The sequence below is a fragment of the Eurypyga helias genome, unplaced genomic scaffold (assembly GCF_000690775.1).
Source record: "Eurypyga helias isolate BGI_N326 unplaced genomic scaffold, ASM69077v1 scaffold15948, whole genome shotgun sequence".
NCBI classification, from domain to species: Eukaryota; Metazoa; Chordata; class Aves; order Eurypygiformes; family Eurypygidae; genus Eurypyga; species Eurypyga helias.
Genome location: NW_010266468.1, coordinates 34715 through 62701, shown reverse-complemented (window position 1 = coordinate 62701; position 27987 = coordinate 34715). Strand labels below are relative to the sequence as shown.

At 39.8% G+C, this 27987-nt stretch overlaps 1 protein-coding gene across 1 annotated transcript; it reads left to right on the top strand.

Moving 5' to 3' along the window:
- Nucleotides 1-27987, top strand: SLC1A2 (solute carrier family 1 (glial high affinity glutamate transporter), member 2). Its single transcript, XM_010157105.1, has 10 exons — nt 1-130; nt 1852-2004; nt 2642-2892; nt 6373-6541; nt 9574-9700; nt 12384-12617; nt 16286-16480; nt 19196-19330; nt 24189-24420; nt 27913-27987. Exons 1-10 carry the CDS (start codon nt 1-3, stop codon nt 27985-27987), a joined length of 1701 nt encoding a protein of 566 aa, XP_010155407.1.

Sequence of the window (27987 nt, the reverse complement as noted above, 5' to 3'; positions counted from 1 at the left end):
ATGCCTAAGCAAGTGGAAGTGCGGATGCATGAAAGTCATTTAAGTCCAGTGGAGCACAGATCCAGGAACATATGTGTGCAGTTCTGCCAGTCGCTCCACAGGAATCTGCTCCTGACTCTTACTGTGTTCGGTAAGCTGCCTCTGCTGGTCTGGACATTCTGTGTGTATCGGTGTCCATGTAGTACCACAGACTGTCTGCAGCCGTCAGCTGTTCCAGTTGAACAGCCTGAGGGTAAATAGGGTGCCTGGAGGCACTGCCACCTCAGTTCAGGGATCCAGGGTATTACTGGCGCAACACGGGGCCAATCCGCACCACTGATATACATTCTGTATCTGGTTTTGAATGAGGTGTGATCTGAGTCCCAGGGCCAATCAGATCGGTGTCATTCAGTAGAATTAAGTGCACGACACAATTTTTCTCTCAGTTATTTGAAAAAAGACAAACGCCCTTCAAAATTTCCTTCCCTTCGTCTTTTATCTCTCAGTTCATGATCTGAATGCTTTTTAAGTTTTGTCCCCCTCTCTGTAGCTGTAAGCCAGCACTCCATGATCTCATCTCTGGCTTTAGCAGCTTCCAAATATGGAACAGTTTGACATTTTATTGTGTTTCACTGGCTCTTTGCCTGTTTCTTTTTCACTGAAAGCCTAACAGCAGCAAATTCATAGACATACTCTATTTTGTTATTGTTTTAAAGACCAGCTGCAGCTGGTCTTGAGCTGCAGATTTCACACCCATATTTTTCAGCCTTCAAAACCCATACTGCTGGAGCGTTTAGACAGTATTTGCTTTGAATCATCTTTAGAAGGTGCATCATGCAGCCACAGAAGAAGTTTTAAATACGCATGTATTTTCCATTGTATCAAACTGATACTTCAGAGATATTTCATAGTTGCTGCAAATCACAACTCTGGCTTTTCTATCAAGTTTTATTACACTTGAGACTTGGGATCAGGAAAACAAAGGCATCCTGGATGTAAACATAAAATATTAATTCACGAAGACCATGTTATGAAAGTAAGCACGGCCTTTTTTACCCCTAAAGTGTCCTTTAACAGCCTCAATCCTGAGAGAAGGGTTTATGTGTTATCACTGTAGAAATCTAAATAAGTGATAAGGGAATTGTCTGTGATTTGGGAAGGTTAGCACAGAGAAGGGAAGGATGCAAACCATCAAAGGGAAGGAGTAACAAATGAGAGCTAAGAATCAAGTTTTCTTCAATGATATGTGCAGTATTGCAGATCATGCACACCATTTCAAAACCTCCCAAACGAAACTTGAGTATATTTTCCTCACAATATTTTTCTAGCTTTCCTGCAGGGTTTTTCTTAGGCTGTAAAACAGCTCCTCATGCTGACCTTGTTTTCAAGTGGTACCATTCTTATGTTGACAGCTAGATATCATACTGAAGAGCTGGCTCTTTTGTCAGTTCTGTTTGGCCTTATATAAATCACTTCACCTCTTGATGCTTCAATTTTGCCAGCTGTAGAACAATGATATGAATTATATTTGACTATCCCTCATTGTATTGCAAGGCCTTCACAGTATTAGTAAACCTCAATAACACTGTGGTTTACAGCAAATTTGTATTTGCAGAAGCAGAGTAGGACATTAGGTGTAAGCTCAGCTGACACAAGATTCCACATCGGGACTGCTTCTCTTTAATCATGAGATACATGGTAAGCATGTTAGAGCCTCATATTAATCAGACGGCTAAGCCTTCCAAAAATCTGTTTCTGTACCAAAAATCAGTGGCTTCGTGTAACCATTTTTCTTCTAGGCTGTTCTTGGTAATCAATGCACATTCAAGTATATTTATGTTACCTACCTGGTGTCTTTTATTCTTCTTCCAGGTGTTATCCTGGGTGCGCTATGTGGGGGTCTTCTTCGTCTAGCAACACCTATTGACCCTGACATCATCATGCTAATAGCCTTCCCAGGAGATATACTTATGAGGATGCTAAAAATGTTGATCCTCCCTTTAATTATCTCCAGTTTAATCACAGGTAAGATCTATTAGCCATAAATACTTTAAGATGCTTGCTACAGGTATCACCTGGTTTGCTTTTTGTGATGTAGGAAGAATAACAGTGTGATCCTGTCAGGGATTTTGCAGTCACAGGGTGTATTTCGAAGTTAGCTTCTGATTTACTTCATTGGCTTTAATGCATAGATGGTCCAGTGAATTTGTTTTCAAACACATGCACACATACTACCTTCCTGAACATCAATAATTTATTACTATGCTATTTGACCGAATTCCTGGAATGGGCCTTGCAAATAAGATGGCATGACACTAGCGACCCTAGCTTTGTTAAAGCTGTGGTGTCAGACAGAGCATGAGCACTTTGCAGCAATCGAGGGCAAAAGGTGGTATGATATCTTCTCTATTATTCAATGCCTCCTCTGCCATTAGATGGAATCTTAGATAGTCCTCTTCAAATTAGTAGCAGCAGTTCACATAAGAATTGGAGGGAGAAGCTTCAGCAATCTCTCTAGTGGTGGGAATTTCACAAGGACAGAATAGGCATCTGTAGGCAGTCACTAAACCTTGCAAATTATAAAGGATTTTATTTGATGGTTATTGAACTGGATATTGAGTCTCAATATATATGTTTGTTTACTAACATAAAACACCTGCAGGACTGTCTGGTTTAGATGCTAAAGCAAGTGGCCGATTGGGTACAAGAGCCATGGTCTACTACATGTCCACCACTATCATTGCGGCTGTGCTGGGCGTGATTTTGGTTTTAGCCATCCATCCGGGGAATCCTAAACTCAAGAAACAGCTTGGTCAAGGGAAGAAGAATGATGAAGTATCTAGTCTGGATGCTTTCTTGGATCTGATCCGAAACCTGTTCCCTGAAAATCTAGTCCAAGCATGCTTTCAGCAGGTAAATTCTACTCTCTGGTAATATTTTTACATCTTTTACTTACCAGGAATATCTGTGAAGTTAATGCCAGTTGTTAAGGTGAAGGACAGAAATGATGACACGAAGAGAAATAGAAGTCTTAAGTCCTGAGCAAATAAAATAAGAAACTTCATTTGTATTAATTATAGTTGCTTTGGTTTATGTTGTAGTTATTATTTAAATTTTATATTTTATAAAGAGGATGATTTTTAGTTTGATATTAAGTAAACTGATTTTTTTTCCTTATTTTTTATACAATATACACAGTCATGAATGCTGCCTTGGGGCTCAGCAGTTGATGAATTATGGGATCTTCAACCCAGATTGAATTTGGTCTTGGTTGTTAGATACAGAGCTGATGGTTCTGCAGTGCCCTGTTTGTAACATATGGATGATCTTCGTTCCAGCTGGTTGCCAGTGGAAATGTACCCCAAACCCCAGTCTCTCATAACTTCTATTGCTGTATTAGTGTCCAGACTAGGTGGGGATAATACGGTCAATGAGTGACCCACCCACAGGTGGCTCCATCAGGCCAGGTTTGAATCGTGCTGGAAAGGAGAATTCTTGCACGGTGTGTTGCTTGCTCTGTAAATTTTGTCTAAAAGCCTTTCACCGATGCGTAATCAAAACAGCTTCACTTCGAGGGGTAAACTAAATGGAAAATGCATGCTTCCTAATTTCTGCTTAAGCATATTTCTTGTATGTAAGCTGCTTTTTCCTACAATTAAATTTTTTGGCAATAATGCAGACTTTTTTTCCTTTTTTTTTTTTTTAATGGAACAGGGTTTGTTGCCAAACCTGTTCTTAAGTGTTCCTGTGTGAAATGGCATGATAGCTGGAGCTGTGGTTATGGCCAAAGAATAAAGTAAAAAGAAGAGGGGGAAGGGAGAAGAGGCCATGTGAGGGTGGAAGAACGGAGGGCAACCTAGTCTGCCAGAAGAGCCTGGATTGCTTCACTTCTTCCATGGACTTTCACATAAAAACACACAGTCCTTGGGGGTTTAAAGAGAGAACTCACTGCACAATATTTCCAAATCATCATGGGAATATCAGTCATGTGGTCAAACTGTGGGTGGCTAGATATCGCATGTAATGTGAAATGCACTTTTGCAAAATTGAGTGAGGGGAGAACAGGGTGCTTATGTTGTTTTCTTCCTTTCCCTTGTTTGAATGGTGAAAGAGTGGAGAAGTAAATTTCTGGTGCTTTGAAAACGGTCAAATATCTGAACAAATGGGAAGAAGTGGGAAAAAGAATTAAGCTACCCATGTCAGATAGTTTTCTTGGAACGTTAATAGTGCTTTTCAGTGTGTGTAATATTCAGGTCCCTTTACTAGTTATGGATTATCAATTCCATTGCCTGTTTTTTAAACTTAGTCAAAAAAGCTACTGTGCTTTTTGGCTTTCCAAAGTTTAATTTTATTGGATTCCAAACTAATTGCCAGTGAAGGCCTTGGCCACAAAGCCGCCTTTCATTTGCAAAGCAAGTCAGGCTCCTTTCCAGATGGAATTTGTGCCTTCGATTAGCCCCTAACTCCTTAATAAGGAGCTAGACTTTACATGTCTCACTCTATATTTAGGAAGAATGTTAACTTCTTTTAATGGTGTCAACATATTTTTTCTCTTCTACATTTATACAGACTCATGCCATGAGCATTCAGTGTTTCCAGGTTGCCTTAGGAGGAAGAAATTATTTGCAGAAGTCCTGTAAAGAATGTTTTTGAAGGGTGCACAGCAATGGTACTGTGCAGCAGTGGTCTGTTGGGGAGTTTTACACATCTTCTCTTGCAAACAGTCAGAAAACAATGAAAGGATTCACTTATAATTTTGAGACACTTCATTTGCAAACTGAACTCTGAACTATCATGTGACTTCAATTTCTCTTGAATTTTTGTATGGTCCACAAGAAAGTCTTAATTTGTAATGAAAAGTGCTATTCCAGCAGAGACCTAAAATCTTATGTGCCATGAATGAGAATGGGACTATCATCTATTAGTATTACTATGACATTTAGGTGGTTTTCTGTCCTCAGACGTTGTTGACAGAATCTAAACTTGATGTTAGGCTTAGCATTTTTAGTGACTGTGGCCTTGTGCTAAGAAGGGCTGAGGACCTATGACTTAAGTGACTGTAGTGTAATTCGTGAGTGTGTAAAAATTAATGTTTTAAGTTTTATCTCTGTGACTGTTCTTACATTCTGGATATCTCACAAAAAATATTGCGTTGACAACATCCCTCAGGTAAAATTCAACTGAAAAAAATGTAAACATGCAGGAATGTTGAGTTGTTTCAGGACAACTGAAGGGTATCTCATACAAACCTATGTAGGTTTTATGTCTACATCCCCCTCTAGATTTAGACAGCAGGTTTAGAAAGGAGAGATGTAAGGTATTATAAAACCTTACAGTTTTGAGGTATATGGCTCTAATCTGGCATCATCCATAGTATACAATGTCCATCTCAAAAGGAAAGAGATGCAAATGGTTCTTTGAAAGGCTAATGCACCATTTCTGATGCCTTGCTCAAACATGTTTCTAGGAACAAGGGAAGTAGGGAGCAGATGGGAAATCATGGCAAACTGGTCATAGCTTCCTAACCATTTTGCCTGTCCCAGAGCCAAGAAGAGGCAGGAAAGGCTCAAGGTGTGAAGTGGGAGGAAAATGCCCCTTCTAAAAGCAGCAAGTCACAGATCTCTCTTTTTCTACTCTCTCCTCCCTTTTTCCTAGCCATTTCTCTCCCTACCATTCCTTCTCAGCTTTCCCTTGACCCTGCCTTTCATGTGCCAAGAGGGGTCCAGATCCATTCAGATGCTGATGTCTTATTTTTTGAGACGTTCAGATTTAATTTAATAGGTATCTAGCAGCTTTGATAACTTTTCTGTTATCTGCCACTCGCAATATTTTAATTAGATGGCTCAGGGGATTGTGTGTATTCCATTTAGAGCTCTCTCAGTCGCCAAGTGAAGTGTTGACAATGTCCTAAGTTTTTGATGCAAGTAACCATCAAACTGTGATGACTTGAGCTGGGCAGACCATCCTGAATAACAAGCCTTACTGCAGAGTTGCTGCTGCGACTGATCTTAGGGGTGCCTGCCTTTTGGTGCTAAATGAGTGGTATCAACATGTAACCATGCAATCTGTGAAGCATCATTTGTGAACCATCTGGACAAGGGGGCTAACTGTTTGTAAAATGTTAGGTCGTAGTGGTAAGGAACAAGTATTTGCTGTACTTTTCACGCTAGAGTCATAAGGAAAACTCCCAGGACTTTGTGACACTTGGAACTAATGAAAAACAAATTTATTTTTGGCAGAAGGGGTAAGAGGTTGTGGAATGCATGTCTAATCCTTAAAAAATATAGTACACTGGAATTTCAAGTGAAGAGTCTTTATTATTATTTCCTGATCTCCCATATGGATTACATTCAGTCTGTTTCCATTCTCATCCTCCCTTTTTATTGCCTTCAGATCCAAACTGTCACCAAGAAAGTGCTGGTGCCACCACCCATTGAAGAACCACCTAACGTGACTGACTCTGCTTTTGCTATGATGAATGAGACAGTGCATGAAGCACCACCAGAAGCCCAGCTCGTCATTAAGAAGGGACTTGAATTTAAGGATGGCATGAATGTCCTGGGTAGGAAAACTTGTTGCCTGTCAAATATGTACATCATGTGTATAACACAGCTTTTGGCTGTGACTGGGTAGCCAGTGATGTCTGATGTGCCCTTCAGTGCAAGTTTAGTCTCCCCAAGTAATCATCAAAGGTGGCTACCTATTGGTTTCTCAGATGAAAATCTAATATTAGTTCTCACTAAAAAATACGTCTGTACAACAGAAACAACCAAGTGAATTATTCTGGATTGGCAGCTCTGCAGATATTAACTGGAGTATAGTGGGGAAGCATGTAGGAGGTACCCAAAATATCCTTTTATCCTGGAAGTAGCCTGCCTAGACTAATACTCATGTATATTGGCAAAACAGTATGGGGAGAGCTTCAAGAGCCAGTGCTTTACCTACTCTGATGAATATGAGCGCGATTGTTTCCAGTAGGTGTCTCAGGCAGGCTGAGCTAGAATTTGGCTTGCGGCAGAGCCTGAAGTGAGAGGTGGGGTGTGAACCACACCACCCAAGAAAAATCCCAGGGAGGTTTGACACATCTCTGAGTCACAACTCCCTCCTCCTTTCATCTAGGCTGCTGACCTTTACCAGCTGCAAGTTATGAACAACTGCCATCATGCCATCTTGTCTGGGCAAGCTGGCAAGGGGGGGTGGTACGCAGGCTTTGCCTGTCTTCCACCCCTTCTTGAAGCACCTGCTCAGGCTAAGGCACAGGCAGAGGGAGATGAAGAGCCACCACACCACTTCTATTTTCTGTTCTGTGTCTGCACTCACCATTTTGTTAGCCTAGAGAGCAGTGCTTCTCCTTCACCTTCTTACTTTCTGAGTGTGAGTGAAGTTGGTCACAAATTAACCCTCAGTTCGTAGCCTCATTGAGTACGACTTGCCTACACTTGAAGATACACATGCTCTGTGGGAACATGTCCCTAGGGCTGAGGATGACACCTCTGTTCACGGTTATCTTCCTCAAAGTGGGACAGTATGTGGCACTACCTAATCCATTGCTTTTCCTCACCACTAGGCCCTCACTTTTTAGGGGCAAATGGCCCCTTACAAACTCCTTGCAGCAGATCAGCTGCTCCTGCTGGCACAGTGGCTACTGTGCCTGCAGAGCTTCTCCAGGTATTGGTGGGTGGGTTGGCAGTGGCTGCTTTGCTCAGATGTAGCATCACTAAGCTGATCGGAGATGATTTCTCTGTGAAGCAGCCTGCTCTGCAATAGCCATGAGCCACTGTATTCTGCCTGCCTCCACAACTCCTCCTTCCATTCAACATCTGTGAGCAGAGGAGCTGCAAATTGGCATTTTGCACCCTGTGTGAGGCAGCAGCTCATTGCTCATACTGGTACCCTCACCTGCTTTTTCATTTTGTGGAGCTCTGCTTATTCAGTAAAATGAAACAGTATTTCTGATGTGAGAGATGCATTACATTTAGTGCTGGGCTTATTTTGTGCACACTCTGTCATGGGTAAGAGAAGAGCTAGAAGGCTGAACACAGTTCCTACGCAAAGGAAATGCAGAGTTCAGGTGGGGAATTTGCTGTAGTATTTTGACCAATGACTATCCAAAACTCAGTCTTTTGGTTTGGTGTGATTTGATGCGGTATGGTTTGGTTTTGAATGAAGAAGTGAAAATGTTGAGGAATTGCCATTCAGCTTGCATAAACTACAAGTCAGGCAAATTCCTGCAGATATGAACCAACGTGACTCTTATGACTAATGTCGCAGCTCATTTGGAATTAATGAACGCAACCACCTACTAACATTTTCTGATGCAGAGTCTGAATTCCAGGAAGTTACTTGGTCTGTGACTGAAAAGCTTTTCATCATTTCTCTGTGCTCTGCAGCACACAAGCATACACTTCACTTCCCTTTTCAAGTGACTCAACAAAGATAGCTTGGTGCTAAAGAATTACTTCATATCCAAGAGATTGGATTAAAAAAAAAGCCAACCAAACACAAAACCAACAAACCCCCCCTCCCAAAAAGAAAGGTTTGATTGCCATGCCCAGTGTGAGAATATGGGACAGCCTGTCTTTTCCCAGTGTACTGGTAGCTGAAATTCCCTTCTCTTTAATGCTTTTGTCTCCTGGTGGGTTTTTCCTCAGGAATTTCCCAGCTGAGTTCACATATTTGTGAAATACTGAACTCATGTAGTGGCTGAAAGTCTGTCCTCAAAGCATGGCTGAAGATTCAAACCATCTATTGGTATCAGTTAATAATCCCACTGGGGACACTGAAAATTGCTGGATGGTAAAGGTTAGCGTTGGAGACACAGCTCCAAAGTAACACATGACAGATGCACTCACTTGGTTTTTCACACTGATAGTCCAATAATCCAGACTTTCACACCTCTAGCATTGAAATTTAGGAGCCAAATGTTACTCATATTGAATTCAAAGATTATGTATCCACTGTAAGCCACTTTCAGTGAGGTTAATCTGTTTACTGGGAATTCCGTGGTTCAGTTTCAAGTGCAGTACCAACCTTCTCCCGCCCTCACCCTCTTCAATTAACCAGAATACTTCTGGCCTGTGAAAGTGTATTCAGAGGCTGCTTTTGCCTTCCTTGTACTCCAGGACTGACTAGTCTGTGGGTTGAATCTGTCAGGGAGCTTTTCTAAAGCTTGAGAAAAACAACCTTGGTCTCTAGTGTCTGTTTTAGCAACAGAGAGTCATGATATCGCACTGTGTTGCCGCTCCCATTTGCGAGGGGCTGTGAGGTGTCTAACAGTTGCATGAGATGGAGAAGGTTATGGTATAGGTATTTTTTTGATGATCAGATCAAGTCAGCAAAAAAGAAAAAAAACATAGTTGGGCTGTGAAATTGGCATTTAGTAAAAATTGAAGAATAAAATATGTTCTGAATATGATCATGAAAGTTGAGATCAGTGAGTCTATATTAAAAAGTCCAAAGAGTAATAGTAATGCACTATATTTCTGAAAATCAGATTAGCAGGTAGTATCAAGACATTGACTAGGTGCAAAAACTTCCTAAAAAAAAAAATTGGTTTACTTGCTTTTTTTTGTCTTGCAATTTTTTTCCCAATAGGTTTGATAGGATTCTTTATTGCTTTTGGCATTGCTATGGGGAAAATGGGAGAACAGGCCAAGATGATGGTGGATTTCTTCAACATCCTGAATGAGATTGTAATGAAGTTAGTAACTATGATCATGTGGTAAGTTTTAAGTTCTAACTTCTAGAACAAAAAAAGATTTAAAAAACCCTCATAATACCCTAATATAGCAAATATTGACCACAGTTTGTTAGTAAACAATGTCAATCAATAGTCCATTTTTAAAGCCTTGACAGCTATGTTAGAACCACAGCATCATTTTCTGCTCAGTGGGGATTATTTAGGACCTAATTTGAAATATTTCTGAAGGTATTCTATTCTTTGCTTGCTGAAATCCAAGACATGCAGGTATCAACAAAGGCCTTCAAATGCCACATTGATTATGGAAGTTCATTACACAGAAGGACACCTAAGCAAGCAAGAATGCCCCATGTAAGAACATCCAGATCTTCCTGGGAGGTTAGCATAATCCCAGGGTATTAGCTAGGAGTTGTAATTATAAAGAAGCCTGGAGACACACTTTATACACTGTCTTCAGTAGTAAAAGTACCACCAGAAAAAAATTCCAGTGGTTTTCAGTGATCTGTAGTCCCTCCACCCACAAGTTCTGCAGAATCGGTGTCTTACAACCTTGCCACAATGGGGCCACTGGAAGGTGTCTGTCCTGTTTTTGAAGCATACACATTTGTAACAATGGGACCTGGCTTGCCTTCAAGGGAGTGACTTTATCAAATTAATACTGAGCCCTTGTTTACATTTCTAGAAAGGGTTTCTCTCTTTTTTTTTTTTTTTTTTGAGATGTTTCTTCTGAGGGCTTCCCCATAGCTATCTGCATGCAGCGCCACGCGCGACCATGTCACATCAAACCGTATTTTTAGAACATAAAAATGCATTGCTACATTTGGCATTGTACTACTGTGTTTCGTATCTCCTGGGTCTTTGAAAGAAGAAATATCCGCTCCAATATAGCACACGTATATGGCTCGTTTCTTCCCATAATCCCCTGGTGTCCTTGGAAATGATTTTCTGAGTTACAAGACTGCAGCATGCCTCTTACCCGAGGCTCTAGATGTACAGTTTATAGAAAAGGGGGCAGGGTGCCTGAAGCCCGAGTCTTCAGCATCATCGTTGTTTCAAAGGGAGAGTTATGCAAGAGTCACACAGCAACAGCGGTGTGGAAATGTGTAGAACAAAGGAAAAAACTTGAAGCAGTGACTTGGCGTTCCTGATTTGCTTCTGCTTTTCTGTATATGGTCTTGCTGTGTAAAAACACAGTTGTTTTTATTCACAGAGCTCTACCGCTTTCGGTAGTTATCGTAACCTTCTGTTCTTGACTCCGTAGCACGATGGTAACTGTGTGCTCATAACACTCCAAGAGCTAGAATTTACTCTTACTTCACTTAGCACCACTTAGTACACCCAAGACTTTGCCTACAGTAAAAACTTTCATTAGTGTCAGTGTTGGGATGGCAGATATCATTCAAGTTTGAAGAAATTCACTGTAAATGTTTATTTCTTTACTCCTGTGCTTTTTATTTCTCTTTTCATGAGAAAGAGGACTCATGTTGGGAATTCTTTTTGTTTATGTCTGTTTAGAATTTTTAAAGAATTGTTGTGTCCAGAAGCACATTTTTTTAATGAGTGTTTATAAAGAAATGCACTTTTGTATGTAGAGTTACATTTTGTTTGGTTTATGATTTCTCTGCACAGGGAACTGTAACTCCTGTGGCAACTCCAGACTCTTAAGGAGCATGGCATTGCTACACAAACATGAAACAAATTAGATGGCTGGCTCTGACACCATGTAATTCTTGGGTTTGGGTACATTGCTTGAGAGACCATGAGATGTTTCTTACAGAAAACATCATGCACTTTTTATTCTGAAAGCATCCAAATCGCTAATCACACTTGAAAATACACATTACCATTTTATTTTCAGAGAGGCATTTTGGTTATGGTTTCTCCACACGTTGCACACATTACTTTCTCCAAGCTTAAGTTTTATAGAACAGATGGAGAAAGTGAATGTCACTTAAAATTATACAATATACTAACCTTTACCAGTGCAGGTATAAATATTGTCTTGTATCCATGCACTTTTAGGCATTTTCACTGTAGCTGGTTATTGCATTTTAAAAACAATATCCATTCAGATTTCATTTTTTTTTAATTATGAAACTGTGCTACTCTTATCATTCTATGTAAAAGTTCATTTATGCCATTGGGGAATCACATAACTGAGGTGACAAAACCCCCAAAAATAAGAAAAGCACATAATTAATGAAGAATCCATGAACTAAAAAACATTTGTCCAAATTCTTGACAGAACATAATGAAAACATTTATAGCCTTCAAGGTAAAAGCAATTCAACACTTAGTTTAACTGAAGCAAATAATGCAACTCCCTGAAACTAGATAAGCAATGGGTTGTAAAAGTTATGTATTAAGAACAAATACTACACCATGCTTCATAAAGATCCAAACCTGTGTAACGTGATTGTTTTCTTGTACAATGTTATTCCAGGATCAAAAATTATTCAGGAAATGCATATTCTGTTCAATGGGATGGAAAAAAATTGAGTAGATGGAGAATTCGCTGGAAATGGCCATTATTTTTTTAAAAAATGTGAAAGCTATCCATTGAACTTCCATCAATTCCCAGTCTGCATCTCAGTGTTGAGCCTGAGAGCCCCCTATTCTTTCTCCAGTCTATACTCCATTGAGCACAACTTTTATGACTACTCTGCAAAGACTAGTTCTGTCTATGCTTGTTCTCTTTCCCCAGGTATTCCCCTCTGGGCATTGCTTGCCTCATCTGTGGAAAAATCATTGCAATCAAGGACTTAGAAGTGGTTGCTAGACAACTTGGCATGTACATGGTTACCGTGATTGTGGGCCTTCTCATCCATGGAGGGATCTTCCTGCCTCTGCTCTACTTTGTGATAACAAGGAAAAGCCCGTTTTCATTCCTTGCTGGGATTTTCCAGGCATGGATCACAGCACTAGGCACTGCTTCCAGGTACACTTGAGAAATAAGAGCTTGCTTTATTTTTTAGCAGGTTATTAGCTGCTGGTAAGAGATAATACATCTGCTGTTCTGACCACTGCAAAAATCATTTTAGACCACTGAATAAAACCTCATTTTAATGTTGAAATACATAAATATAATCCCAAACCTTTGGGATTTTTTAGAGAGGTTGTATAGCCAACTGCAGAGAGTTGGGAGACCCACTTTTTGTTTTCTTTTCTGGCCAAATGACTTACGCAAATTGTGTTTCATCTGTACTTGATTCCTCAACTGGGAAACAGTGCTTACTCTATTTATTTTGAAAGCATGTTAAGACCACTCTCATTGCATTGGGGGAAAAAGTAAACAGTGCTAGGTTTTGAGAAAGACATGGAAAAGCTCTCATTTTGTTCTCTCATACATTTTGGCAGAGTAAGGGGACTTCATTGAAGAGCTGAGCATTTTAAACTCGTAGCTAGCGCACAGCAAAGACTCAACAAGGATGTAGGCAGCTCAGCTCTCAGTAATAAATCGATGCTTTGCATTGGAGCAGTCAGTAGATCTTGTGTTGAAATATTTTTCTGTTAAATACCAAATTTTAAAGTGTTTTTCTTCAAGAAAGAAAGATTTAATATTCCATTTTAATTTAAAAGGTGAAAACAAAAAAGCCTACTTCAAAACTGACCATAAGAAAACTAGGCAGCCTTGATTTCAGGAATTCCTTGAAAGAACTGTAATACATCTGCTTCTCTGGGTCAACACAAACCACTTTGCTGAAGAACAACTCCCCTGATGAACAAGAGGCTCTTGGGGGACCTTACTCGTCCATAAATACCTGACGGGACAGTGTAGAGAAGGTGAAGCAAGACTATTCTCAGTGCTGCCCAATGACAGGATGAGGCAGTGGGCATGAACTGAAAGAGAAGAAATTCTATCTGAACACAGGAGAAATCTTTTTACTGTGATTTATTGGGACAATGGTTGAATGCTGGCACAGGTTGCCCAGAGGAGTGGACCAGTCTCCATCCCTGGAGATAACACAAAACCTGTCTGGGCATGGTCCTGGGCAGCCTGCCCCTACCTGCCCCTACCTTCAGCAGCGTGGTTGGAATAGCTGACCTCCGGAGGTGCCTGCCAACCTCAACGATTCTTTGGCTCTGTGATAAACAATGTGGGATTATAGGAGATACAGTCTGGCCAACAGTTTCCCAAAATCACGATTTCCCTAAGGCTTTTGTTCATTGAAGCATTCAAGTTTCCAGTTAGATTTTCAATACAAATTTCAGTGTCCATACACAACATTTGTGGGCTTTTTTTGCGTGTGGTGTTTTTCTGCCAGAGCACCGAAGTGGGAAAATGTAGGGGATTCTAAGTGATTCCAGCATATGCATTTACTTGGATACTAGCTTTACCACCTGACTGCTCTCCAGGTCTGAATTACTGGCTAGACAGAAGCGGACCAGTTTGTAGCACGACAGACAAGTGACCACATGACAACAGTCACCATCATACGGTCTAATGTGGTGCCTCTGGGAGTTGCAAATGTTCCTTATTCATGGTCCTTTTAAAGTTCTTTGGCTAGACTGAGGAACCATGGTAGGTATCTACGTATTGTGCTCTTCTAATTAAAGAAACCGTGTCTCCATGGCCTGTCCAGCTGTCGTTGCTCATGGTGGCAGAACTGAAGGGGGAAGTTGTTTGCATAGTCCCTGCTTGCTGAGCCCGCTGGGGTTCATTGCAACAATGGTAGGCCATGGCTGGTATGCACCTTGTGCTGATGAGCTGGTTTGTAAGAGTAAAGGTAAGGTGGGACTTGCATTTGAAGAAAAAAAACCTTATCTGACTGCGTTTCGGTGTGTGTCAGTGAACTACATTTTCTATTCTATTTTTCTTTCAATAAGATATAGGAATATCTTTGCTGTAGGAGGCAAAGGGATCCTGGAATTGGCTTGAAAATGGACTAGTAGTTATTGGTTAATGACTAACTAGATATTTTCTGCTATCTGCTGTAAATATAGCTGCTAAGAGTAACTTACTAGAGAATATACTATGTTGTTGTTAGAAAGTGTGAATTCTCTCTGATTTGGCTAAACCCACAAAATATTAAGCATTTAATTATATTTGATTAAAAACACAGTAGAATAAATCATAATTACAAATATATCTGTAATGGTGCTAGAACACAAATAATGGACACTGCATCTGGCTCATTGACATCTGTTAAAAAAATCACCTCTGTGAACAAAGAATGGTCTGGTCACTTGAGCACGGCGCAGGGATCTAGAAGCATCTATCTTCTAATTCAGGTTTCCATAGATGTGGGACAAGAGGAACTATTTAGGATCAGGCATCTGCCAATTCAGAAGGATTTGGGTTTTCCATAGATCCCATGCAAGATAGGTCAGCCACATGTACTTGTTCCAGATAACCTAGGACGTTTATTATGATGCTGCATTTTTATCGTTAGATATCTCAATCATTCCTTAATCTCCATTTCCCATGGTTTATTTATCTGTAAAATGGGAAGGTTCCATTTTTTGTACCCAATAGCATCTCTGTGGTCGTGGATGAATGAATGAATGAGAATGACCGTGAAGTTGCAAGGTACTAGCAACAATATGCTGCAAGTATTTATCTGAGAAAATCTGGCAAGTCTGGTCCTTTTTTCTTCTATGAGCAAATTAGTATTTTTGTAGGGGCAATGACACTAGAATTAGTAGGATACAGTAGTGAAGACCTTCGAGAAATTCTGCCAACTCAGCTGAAAAAAAGCAAATAAACCACAAGAGCTGTGCTCCACCTGCTTCTACGTGAAACACCAATTAAAAGGAATTTCCCCAGGTCAGCTTTCTTTTCAGAACAGTTTCTCAGGAAACAACCAACTTTATTTAGTGGTGGACCTGACCTCAGAGATAACACAGAAAAGTAAGGAAATAAAACATGTTCCTGTGTTGGATTTCAAGCTTGTTGCAGCAAGTCCTTTGCCTGAGCAGGCAGACCTGCTAGGGAAGGGAAGAAGTAGAAGGTATTTGCATCTAGAGGGAAAAAGAATATGTTGTGTTTTCAGCAGTAGCTTTGGATGAAGGTGTTTTATCTTTAGCAAGTGAATGTAATAATCTGAACTATTCACAAAAAGTCAAGGCACTGTGAATCTCTGCAAGGAGCTGTGCCCCTCTTCCATCCATCTTTCACATCTTTTTCTATCTTCCAGCTGTGTTTCATATCCTTTCCTGTCCTCCAGTGCCTGGGAACTCCATGGGGGTTATCTTTTTGCCTGGCTTTTTCATTCCTTAATGCAGCACCTATTTCTCCATTCAGAGCAAATTCACAATCAAAGAAATTTAGGATTTGTAACTATGCTCATAGGTCTGTTCATCAGAAATCATCTGGAACTTTTCTTTTTGAACAAAATGCAAGAAATAATTCATAAATGAGTCTGAAAAATTAATCTGCACTGTCTCAAGCTCTCATCCCTACGTCAAGTCATGTTCATGTCTTGGCCTCAGTCCCACCTCCAGCTAAATGTAGGCGTAATTTAAAAGTTGGCTAAAAAATCTTGAATCACAGCAGAAAGTGAAAGCAGAAAATGTAAACGATGATAGCAGAATTTCTGACTTTGCTCCCTTATGTGTATATATTATACTGTAATTATGTTTTCTCTACTTTTTTGCTTTCTCCAGTGCTGGAACATTACCTGTCACATTCCGGTGTCTTGAAGAGAATCTAGGCATTGATAAGCGTGTAACAAGGTTCGTTCTTCCTGTTGGAGCAACTATTAACATGGATGGAACTGCCCTTTATGAAGCTGTGGCTGCCATCTTCATAGCACAGATGAATGGAATTGAGCTGGATGGAGGCCAGATAGTTACTGTGAGGTCAGTTCAAAATACTTGCAAGCTTTTTTTCTGCAGACTGTAAAATATGAAGCTTTGGGTTGGATGTCTTCTCAGTAGCTCTGGGATTCACTGTAAACCCCATGGATTTCTAATAACGACATGCAAAGGAACATCATGTATATAGGTGACATGTGGTTTCTATCATTTGCAGCCTTAGGGTGGGCTGGTGCTGTTTTACACCGATTTGCAGTTGACAATACAGTGTGAAATACAGCATTCTCTGTCCAATGCAATGCCTTTTTTAGTCTAGAGGGATACTAAAAATGATATATGGGGCACTGACTTTTCAGAATCTGTTTGTATACATTGGAAGAAAAATGCCTACCTAGAAAATGTATCCATGTATTTATGTTTGCCTGTACTTTGCTTGTGACTTTGGTGAACAGCAAACAAAATGGACTGAGAATAGCCCAGCCTGAGGGTGAGATTGCCTGCAGCATGGTATGGATAAACTCCCAGACTGTTTCTCCCTAATCCAGCAAATATTAGCTTTAGTCTTTTCATATAAAATGGTCATATCTAAGACTAAGTTGAGTATGTGGATTGACAAAGGAAAGTACACGTTAAAAATGAGTGATTGAAGACTGTTTACTGTAACGGAGTTTTAAGACCAATTAGGCAGGGTGACTAATAAAAAGTAATGGCAGAGTTATGAATGCTGCAGCTAAAGCAAATTTACAATGGAAAACTTGATGAAGACACCAGGCCTAACATTTTGAATAGTTAAAATAGAAACCACAAGTGATAGCTGCCAAGTTTGCCTTCTTCCTGTAGTTTTCATCCACCCACCTTTCTTTTATTAAAACTTCTTAACGCTGAAGAAACTCCAGCAAAGGGATGTCTAATTCTGTGTTTCTTGCCCAGCTAAACTAGCTCCACATTTTATTTTAAAATAAATTGAGACCAGGCAAATTCAAGTCAGGAATCAGCTATTTTCCACGAGATTTGGTAGGCATGAACCCGAGTTACTCCTTTTCTCCTCCTCTGAGGGACTGAGCCTCCTCTTCCTGATCTCATCATTTCAAGGCTGGTGTAGCCAGCTTTGTGACTCACATTTACTAAGCAGGCAGCAACTTTTGGCTATCTGTAAGAAAACCATTGGTTCTCCTCTTCATGCAGTATAGAATTTTTGCTACAACAGTATGATAAGAACTATCTCTTGAGGTTGCGATACAAATGATTGAAAGGTTATTAGGTTTTGTCTGTCAAATCCAGTTTGTGTTGCTGAGGATATTCAAATGACCCAGATATAAACTCACGAAGACTTAATTAGCCTTTCACCAGCCCTACTTACTTCATATTGGTTATGTAGATCCTCTGATTTCCTATCTTCTTCGGGTGAGGGTGATCTTGGAAATGGTAGCTAAGCCAGATTCTGCTTAAACCTGAACAGTGCTGGCTTCATTCCGCTCCAGCCTTGTAAGTGCTGCTGTGGGAAGGCTGGCAGGAGCATTTCCTCACAGAGCTTGGAAGCAATCCCGTACCAGTTCTGGCTGGAAGTGCCCGTGGAGCTGCAGAGCCTGTCAGCAGAGCAGAGCATCCTGCCTGCATACCTGCTGGACTGATCTGGTTGTTTAGTAGTCCGGGTTGCTCTCTAGCCCAGACACCTGACAAACACACTGCAACCTGGATTGTCTGGGTCATACCCAGCCATCTGCCAGCTCTAAATCAGGCTCACAGATTATATCTGTGGCTAACGGCCAAGGATTTCCCCCCAAGAGATCTTTTTCCCTTACTTCTGTGCTGGAAGCACTGTCAGATTTTGTGGGTACACCCACAGAAGTACAACCATATTACTTATCGCTGTGTTCAAAAAGACAGAGTGAAATTTTTCTTTTCTTTTTTCTTGGTCCTTGTTTCTTTTATCTTGTTCTGTTATCCTTTTCCTCCCTCTCTCTCTCCTTTCCTTCTCTGTTTTCTTCCCCATGGCTGGTTCTCTCAGCTTGTCCCCATAGCAGAGGAAATAAATGGAATTTATTTTCCATTCTTTATAGGATTGCCCAACGATACTGGTATTTTTATGGTCTGTGTTGCATTTTTACAAACATTTGGAGCACAGACATTCACTCTACTGGTCTTCATCAAAAAATAAGAGAGGCAACACCAAAGACAGGTTTGGATTTATGAAACAGTCAGATAAATTTTGCTTTTTCATCTAGGGTGACTTGTATGTAGGCTTGGTATGCCACTGGCTTATGCTGTGGAAGTTTTGAATATCAAGACTTCTGTGCACTGGATAATAACCACTTTCTGTCAGCCATTGCCTCACAATTCAGTCTTCAAGCACCATAAATAAACAGAAATGGGCCACTCTGAAAATTCAACCTGTAGCCACAAGACTTCAGCAAGTCTGGATGTTCAAAACACAAGATTTAACACCCTGGTTGTGCTGGTAGAGATCAGAAAACACCACCAGGCCAAAGATTGGAATGTCATAACCAACTTACAGAACTTAAAACTTTCAAACAACTCTTATAACTCTCAGAACAAACTCCATACATCTGACCTCCCCTAATAAATATTTTTTTATACAAACGTGAAAACTGTGGCTTGAGCTTACCAGGATTTATTGTATAGTTGCTAGTTTTCTGGGAAGAACTCATTAAAAATAAGACCTTCCTAATGATCACATGAGTTTGCAGTGAAAGTGTATGTTCCTCTTCATGCTACCCCATTTGATTTTTGTTTTTGCAGTTTGACCGCCACCCTTGCAAGTGTTGGAGCTGCCAGTATTCCCAGTGCGGGACTCGTCACTATGCTTCTGATCCTTACTGCAGTGGGTCTCCCTACCCAGGACATCAGTTTGCTTGTTGCTGTTGACTGGCTTTTGTAAGTTGTGCTGGCTCCGCTGCTCAGTGCAGAAAAAGTTGTGAAGTAATGCTTTTCCGTAGTGCTTTTCCGACCTTGATCTTAAAGAACTATGAGACTCTTTTCTACAGATGGAGAAAAGGAGACAATAGGCTGTTTGATGAAGTAGGAGATAGTGAAAACAGCTTCTCAGCTGGTACACATTGTTATAGAGCTACCGAATTCACTTTGTATGAGCCAGGGATCCTCTTGTAAGACTCTTGGGCGCACACTGTCATATTTTCTTCTTCCTAATGATGCCTCTCCATCACAGACAGAACTCAAGACCAGTTTGCTGACCTTTGCTTTCATATTTCTGTTTCTTACAGCTGTGGTCTAAAATTAAGGATGAGTGCTGAAAATGCAGGTTCCATCAGTATGTTGTCAGCAAGTTGCAGGGTGATTTGGGCATTTGTAGTATCAAACGTTTTATGCTTGCAGTGGGGAAAGTCTATTTCTTTTTGTACATAAGAAAGTGAAATACTTTTAAGAAGTAAACTGTTCTAGACCAGACAAATAAGAAAGCAAACTAAAATAGAGAAAGTCATTCCCTAGTTTGATTTTAGAGACAGATCACTCAAACTGGATAGATCAACTTTCATTTTTAAAGGACTTGAGGTCGAAGTCCTTCAGTGCCACTGCAGGTCATCTGACAAGAAACAGCTAACCCACATCTAGTTTTCCAAGGTTTTTGTTCTTCAACATCTGAATACAGAAGCTGTAAATACAGACAGAGCATATGCCAAGCCATATCCTTGCACTGCAGTACAGTATATTCTGGTGAGCAGCCATCTCTCCCCTAATACTCTTTTACGTAGTAAAGGAGGATGTTTCTGTCGTGCCAGCCGTGGTGCCCAGAAGGGGAGATGTTAAGTACCACTCAGTGCTATTTGTGCTTTTCTTCCTACACTAGCAGCCTCAGCTGCCCACTTGTGGTAGCTTTCAGTCCCAGAAACACTACTAAAATTATGCAGGAAGGAATAGCAGAGTTGAGAATGTGAAGATAAAATAGAAAATTAAATTTCTGTCATTATCTTTTGGCTTTCTGAGAAGAATTCAAGGACTTAGTCAGTCCTCTGACATGTATTTTGCATCTACTGCTGTATCTGTTAATACCTATGTTGTCAATAAGAGTTGTGAAGAATAGCGTGCAGCTCTGATTTCTGCCTCAGGGAAAAATGAAAGTGGAGTTTACAGCTTGGGCAAGCAGAGGGGAAAGATGACTTACGTATTTTATATATAACTGAATATCATGATCTCATGACTCAGAATGGTAAAATGAGGCAAAGTTCAGCAGTCAGAGTGCAACTGGCATAGGGAAAAATGTGATATTCTGTGGGTTTATTGTATTTATATATTTATGGTTGAAAACAGGAAAGCAGTATAGGAATCGGCAGCTGGGAGGAGAAGAGCAAAAGGAAGGTGCATAGTCATTTTAAATACATGTTTTTGCTGGCTCTTGAAGTAAGGCAAATAGGTAGGTTTCTGCAGCTGGTAGGAGGATGTGCAAAAGAACCCTGTGGTTTGTTTGGTTTTTTAGGGAAATGTCGTTTAAAAATATTCCTGTGGACTGAGAAGCTGTGCCCACACTCAGAGCTGTAAGTTTACCAGCATTTCTGATCCACCAGCAGGTGTTACATTTGAGGCTCTGCTTCAGCAGCACTGCTGTCGCTGGCTCAACCAGCACTGCTGAGGAAATAAAAATGTCTGTACTGTGGAGCTGTAGCAGTGATGACTGTAAGTATAGGAAGGATAGTATTTCTGAAAGAAATATTTCAAAGAATCTCTCCAAAACAAATGCCACGCAAAAGAACCCTTCGGCATAAACAGTTGGGTTTGGATGCTACTGACCTAACAATCTGCAGTGCAATTGCAGTGTGAATCAGAATTGAAAGGTAGAAGGAAAAGAGGTAAAAATGGAGGTGAATAGCTCTGTATCATGCCACTAGTGCTGCAAAGTTAAGACAAAGGTAGTTGGTGGAAGTGTTGTGTTAATTAACATATGTCAACAGCTAATAGCTTTATTTTCCACCTTCCAGTGGTTGTGTCATGGTAGCCACAATGAGATATGGAAAATGACTGACTTCCCTAATGTTGAGAAAAGGCACACAAGCCAACTTCTGAGCAAGCTTTTGGGCACACAAGCCAGACCTAAAGAATATCTGAAACAAAAGATCATTAAAAGATATTTTCTTTACTTACAAACATTGTCTTCTTCCATTTCTTTAGATCGTCAAATAACGTTACAGCAGGATTTCTAACAGAATGTAGAAGAGAAAATTAATAAAATATTTAAGACGCAATTCCAGCCACTTTTCTGGAACCAGCGTGTAAATGCAGCCAGCCATGTAGAAATATTTGGAATAGCTCTTTTATAACATTTCAATTCCAGATAATGAAAGCTTTAAAAATATGTCCTACTCTATGAGTTTTTCAATATTTCTGATGAAAGAAAATATCAGAACGTCAATTGATTTTACATTAGTATCATCATGTGAAACTGTGGTCTTGCCAAAAGGATTTTGCACGGTTTGGTCATGGTGTAACACAAAATGACTTTTGATTGTCCTTAAACTTGGCCACTCTCCTTCAAATTGGAGCCAAAAGGTTTCTGTATCAATTTCTTCTAAAGCCTCTTCAGTATCTAGAGATTAGGTTACTCAACCTTTCCCCCTTCCATTTGTCCATACACAGTGTGAGCTCTGTCACTATAGAAGTTTCCTAAGATTTTACAACTGTCATAGTTTCTTAGTTTAAAACTAAGCACAACACAGCAGTGACATTTAATAGGACAGTAATTATATGCCAACAGCTGGAATAAAAACAGCTTCTTTTGCTCTAGACAGAAGTTGGCTACTTTCCAGATGTGAGACTGCCAAGCTTAGCAAATATCATAGCACAGCCTCAAATACAGTGACATTTTGCAGTGAAGAGAGAGAAATTAAAGAAAAAGGGCTTGGATGGCTGATCCAGTACTTAAATCATGGTTCGGTAACTCAGAAAAAGATTCCTTGAGTTCTGACTGTTACTTGGCTTAGATCTAAATTCAGAATATTCAGATCCAGTTGAAATCCAGTTGTTATGAACAGAGTCTTATATAAATCAAATTAAACCATAGAAAACAGGAGCTCTTTTTTATAATGACAAAGAGGTAAGGCAGGTTAGACATGTCACCTGATCTTTGACTTAAGATCTAAGATTTTAATTTCCGTTCTAAAATACAGTAAGGTTGATACACCTGCTTTTCAAGCTTTCTGAAAACAAGAGTAACTGTTTTGCATATTAGCTTGCTATATAGGTACTATGGCAAGTAGTCAGACAAGGGAGCTTGATTCAGTTCTTCTCATTTCTGTTCCTTTCATCTACGCTGTTAAGCTTCCAGTTTTTCTGATTTATGTCAGTTTGTAGAAATTATCAGGATTTAAAGAATTACTTTTCAGTTATTCCAAAATCCATCCTTACTAGATGTTGAGTTGGTTTTGAGGGACAACTTCGACTTTCAGTCCCAATATTCCTCTCAGAAGCTGTTACAGGCAATGCACGAGTACCTGTGTTGCAGCAAATAGATTACTAGAGTGTATCTTTCCTATATTGATTTTGTTTCCATTTTTCCAGCATAGCTGGAATTAATTGAGCGGTTGTTTTTAAGAAAAGAGCAAGTTGGCAAATGTCTACATTGTTCAACCTTCCCATTCTCTGTAAATGAGTCTCCGTGGATATACCTCTGAGAGTCAGTCAGTGTAATCACTTCTCTGACCTATTTGACAAAGCCAGACTCAGTTGCTTTAAATTGCAACCCTCAGTCTGAAGGGTTTTAGGACGTTTATGTTTAGTTCAGGTATGAGGCAAATTAGATTGTAAATTATTTTCAACATGTGTAATAAAGCCTACTTGCAGTAGGAAAGGTAGGGGGGACCCATAGTCCTGCAGTGCTCTGTAAGACCATCTCCCATTGTTGCAGAATTTTGGGCAGGTTTGGGGCAGAATTCTGAAATCAGGGAAAATCCGTAACCATGAGTTCACTGCTGACAGATAGAGCCATGCTCTAAAAACAAGGCAGGGGAAAGGTGGCGTGTGTCTCCAATGGCATCCTGTCCAGAAAGTGCCAACAGACACATTTCTTTGTAACGAAGCACGTGAGCCTGTAGGCCCCCTCCTACGGTGCGGGGCACTTATTATCGAAATGCTGTCACACACTCATTGTTCTGTAGGCCATGGCCTGTATTTAGTTGGCTCCTATGCCAAGCTCTTGCATTACAGCAGTGTGAGTGGGCATGCTGACATGCTAACGGGTGACCATCTGTAAAGACGGTGCTAGGAGAGGAGCTTTAGTGGCCTAAGCCTCATGGAGATATTTCAGGCATTTTTCTCAGTAGTTTTCTCTCTGGGAATAAAGGGAGACACCATTTATTAATCCACACCAGAAATGAGAACACTTCATCAGATCCAAAATCTTTTTCTCTGGCTGCCTTAAGTTCAGTGCTCTGATAAATTCAGATTAAACAAAGGGCAGTGATGTGAGCCTGGCACCCTGACATTGAAACCTCCAGCTCCAGAAGCAGGCGCAGGGGAAACCTCCGTCAAGCACAGCTCTGAAGTTTGTGTCTCTGTCGCAAATTCTTTGCCAAAATCCATGAGTATGAGCAGCTGAGACATAGGTGTTCGCACATCCTCCCTGTCTGAACCAGTCCCTTGGGAAAGCCAGCTGTTTCAATTTCATTTCAAACCCCCTATCTTTCTGTCCTAAAACTTTCTGAAATCTGTAACATATCAAGGCTGCCGTGCCCTACTCTTTCTTCCTCTCATGCCATTCAGCCTCTGCCTTTTCCTTCTTTTGTAGGGACCGGATGAGAACATCAGTCAACGTAGTGGGGGATTCTTTTGGTGCTGGCATTGTCTACCACCTTTCCAAGGAAGAACTTGACACCATTGATTCCCATCATAAAGGGCACGAAGACATTGAAATGACCAAGACTCAGTCAATCTATGACGACATGAAAAATCATAGGGAAAACAACTCAAACCAATGTGTTTTTGCAGCTCACAACTCAGTCATAATAGATGAGTGCAAGGTACCTTTCACATTTATGGATATTGAGACATGTATATAGCACTGCATGCTTTATTTATCTTATTTTTTAACCTGCATGTATTTTTCAAATCGTTCTGCAAATAATGTGACAACAAAGTCCATGAACCCCAGACATTTTGAATGAGTTTGAGCAGTTCAAATGATGGCTTTTTTTTTTGCACTCTTCTTAAAAATTTTCATTGGAGGAGAAAAAAATCATGTACGTTGTTTACATACCAAAAGGCAAGATGCAGCGTATTATGGAATATGCCAAGATGCAGAGAATATGGCATCACCTTCTGTGGACATTTACTTAATTTTCTATGACAACAGAGAACTTAATTGCCAACCCAAATGAAGGATAGCTGCAATTTGGATATAGGTGTTGTCATTTGCTGACTGCCTTCCATGATATGCTGTTCGGAGATGGACATGTTGAATGCACTTTAGCATCAGAATGCTCCTGCACTCATACAGCATGCTTACGCTTCGCTTCCATCATCCATCGTTTCTCAGTCATTAAGACACAAACATCGTATTCTCTCTCTAATCCTTGCTGTAACTAATGTGGATTATTAATAGTAATAATATCGTCTTGATCAGAGCAAAGTGAGCTTGAGAAACTCCAACAGCTGAATGAGAAAACAGCTGGGGAGGTTAGTGATTAAAAGTTTGCTAAGCATCCACCACTAGGACAGGACAGTTTGAAAACAAGAGGGACTTTTTGACAAGGAGGAGAAAGAGAGTGTACAAGCTGGAACTTTCATAGTCTTTTTTTTAATATTTATTAATACTCTGATCTGATCCTGTACACTGTCTTGACACCGTGAACTTGCCAGGGAGCCCACCTTAAACACTTATCCAAGCACTTTCTCTTGCATCTTCCAGTTGGCACAACTGAGCCAGTATCTAACTGTGACTGCCTACACAAAGTCCATTAGCAGATCACCATACATACTGGAAATATTAGTCCTATTCTATCACTTTCACCTGTCTCCAGCCTGGCTGGAAATGTTCATTAGAATGGTTTTTTTTTTCCTAGTGCTTACTTCTAGATAATGTCAGGCCAAACCTGAATTTCCAGGGGAAAAAGTAATATTCAGGAATTCAGGAAGAAAAAACTTTCATCTTATCCTTAGTTTTTCCCTCAATATTCCAATTTTTTAAGAAAATTATTTTCTAAAATGAAAACATGCATTTTGTTTTGATATGGCTCTGCCCTTCCTCTTCTGACTCACTTCTTTTCCCCTGAGAAAAATTAAAGATGAAAAATTTTGAAATTGAAAGAATACATGCATATACAAGATTAAAAATTGTCATTAATTTATATTTCTCAAAAAAGGAAACTACATAGAAGAGATAAAAATTTGAAGGAAAAAAGAAACTCCTTGAAAGAAAGATCTCATTAAAAGTAAGCACATGTGCACACACACACCTTTTGGTGAACATCTTTTGGAACACTGTTTTTTGGTGGAATAGACTATGCTAATTTCAGTGGGTTTAAGAGAAATTTAGCTACCATGCATCAGTCTGAATCAGGTTCATAAAACTGAACACTGGTAATTTATCCCCTTCCACTCTCTCAGATTTTCACAGAGATCCAAGTCAAGCTAGAAGGTAGTAACCCGTTGATGCAATACTTGCTGCACCTTCATTTCTCCTTCAGTTTCTCTTAGCATTTCCCTCAGTTGAGCCATTAGCTTACAGCCAAAACATGGATTAATGGCGTGGGCCGTATGTCATCCTAAGCACAGCCTTTAATTCAAATGTGGGACCAGTAATTTATGAGCTAGAAGTGTTTGTCCTTTTTCACTGTTTTAGGTTTGCTCTGCTTGTGATCTCATTTTGCACTTTTAAACTCATGGAAAGAGCCAGGGCTTACTGGATTCAGCACAAGACTGACTTTGAGCAGGTCACTTGTCCGTGTGTCTGTCTGCAAGCTGCCAAAAGGATGTGATGTTACAGTCTACTTTATAAGCTGTGAATATATGCTGATATTTGCATAAACTAGTTAGATAATGTTGAAGTGGTCTACAACTCCCAGGTCTTACAGTAGGAAGAGCACCAAAGTGTAGGATTTGGGGCCTCAAAAGAGCCAGCTGTTAAATCTGAAGAGACCTCTCTTCAACTTGTCACTGGTGGGTTGAAAAGCTCATTGCAACTCTGGTCAGTATTTAGAAAAGCTAATCTACTAGCATGTCCTTTCTATTTATTTTCTGTAATAAAGTCCATGTATAACACTAGCAGTTTATAATTTGCATGATCAATGTATATTTTTAATAAGTAATTTACTTTATATGGGGGTAGAGCTGTTGTTATTGCATGATTTTGTATTTTTTTATGATCGTATTTCACATGACTGGTTTTCATTTCTGAATAAGCTGTTCATTGCTGTATTTGCATGTTTCCCCCTTTCGATTATCTAAGGAAAAGCTTGACTTTGTTTAAAAAAATCAGGGCATTTTGTCATGTTTCCATGTCCCAATGCTTCCATGCATCCAGTTTATCCAGCATGGGGAATTTCAGCTCTGTCTTTAAGTTTGCATTTGAAGCTGAGGATGTTAACGTACAAGGTAAGTTAGGAAAGAGTAAGCCATCCATTTAGAATTAAATGAAGGGTTCTCTCGCAATTGTGAAGATCAAGATCAAGATTAAGATCAACTTTTGTAAAGTTAAATTGGCATTTTACCTTTTTTAGATTTTGTAAGTAATTTGGCTGGTGCTATCTTCCTTGAAGCATGGGTTTATTTATAGTGATTTCTGGGATGCAATGTACTGGCCAGCGTTTATTGCGTTGGTAGATTAGTTGACAGAAATTGATAGGTCTTCTGCCGTACTTAAGACCTGAAAATTTCAGTGCATATTTTTACAAGCAAGAGTGATGTTTTGTGTGAGATAAATATAACATTAGTATAAATATTTTGGTCTTAACTATCATCAAAATCTTTCACTATATTGTTAGAAATAGTGGTGTGATGAACAACACTTTCACAGTGTATCTTTTCCTCCATTTCTTTAAGGGTGGTGTAATTGTAGGTGAGTTTGTATACATACACGTCTATGATTACTCTGGCCTTGCATCTTTTTCATGTCCTTGCATCAGCTATCCTGCTTTGCTAAGGATTCCACTGAAAAAAAAATTACTTTCTACATTTAAAAAAAGGAATCTGTTTTTGAAGTAATCCAGAGAAATCTTTAGGAGATAGAAAGGAGTAGAATCTGAAACCTTTATAAAAATAAAAAGATACATCAAAGGCTAAGAAAATATGGAACTGTTTTTTTACTGCTAATGTTTTCTAGTCAGTATAATAAATGAACAGGAATCTCACTATTTGGGAGAGTTGTGAATTCTGAATAAATACATTTTACGTATGTAATAAGACATGGTGTATGTAATTCCTGTAAATATCATGATCTTCCATACAAAACTCATGAGTTTTCTTGACAAAGTGCCTTGGCTTTTAAGTCGGTTGTTGATGATAATTACTTGCAGGTAACACTGGCAACCAGTGACAAATCTGCAGACTTCCGTGTTGTGGAAGAAGAGCCTTGGAAACGTGAAAACTAA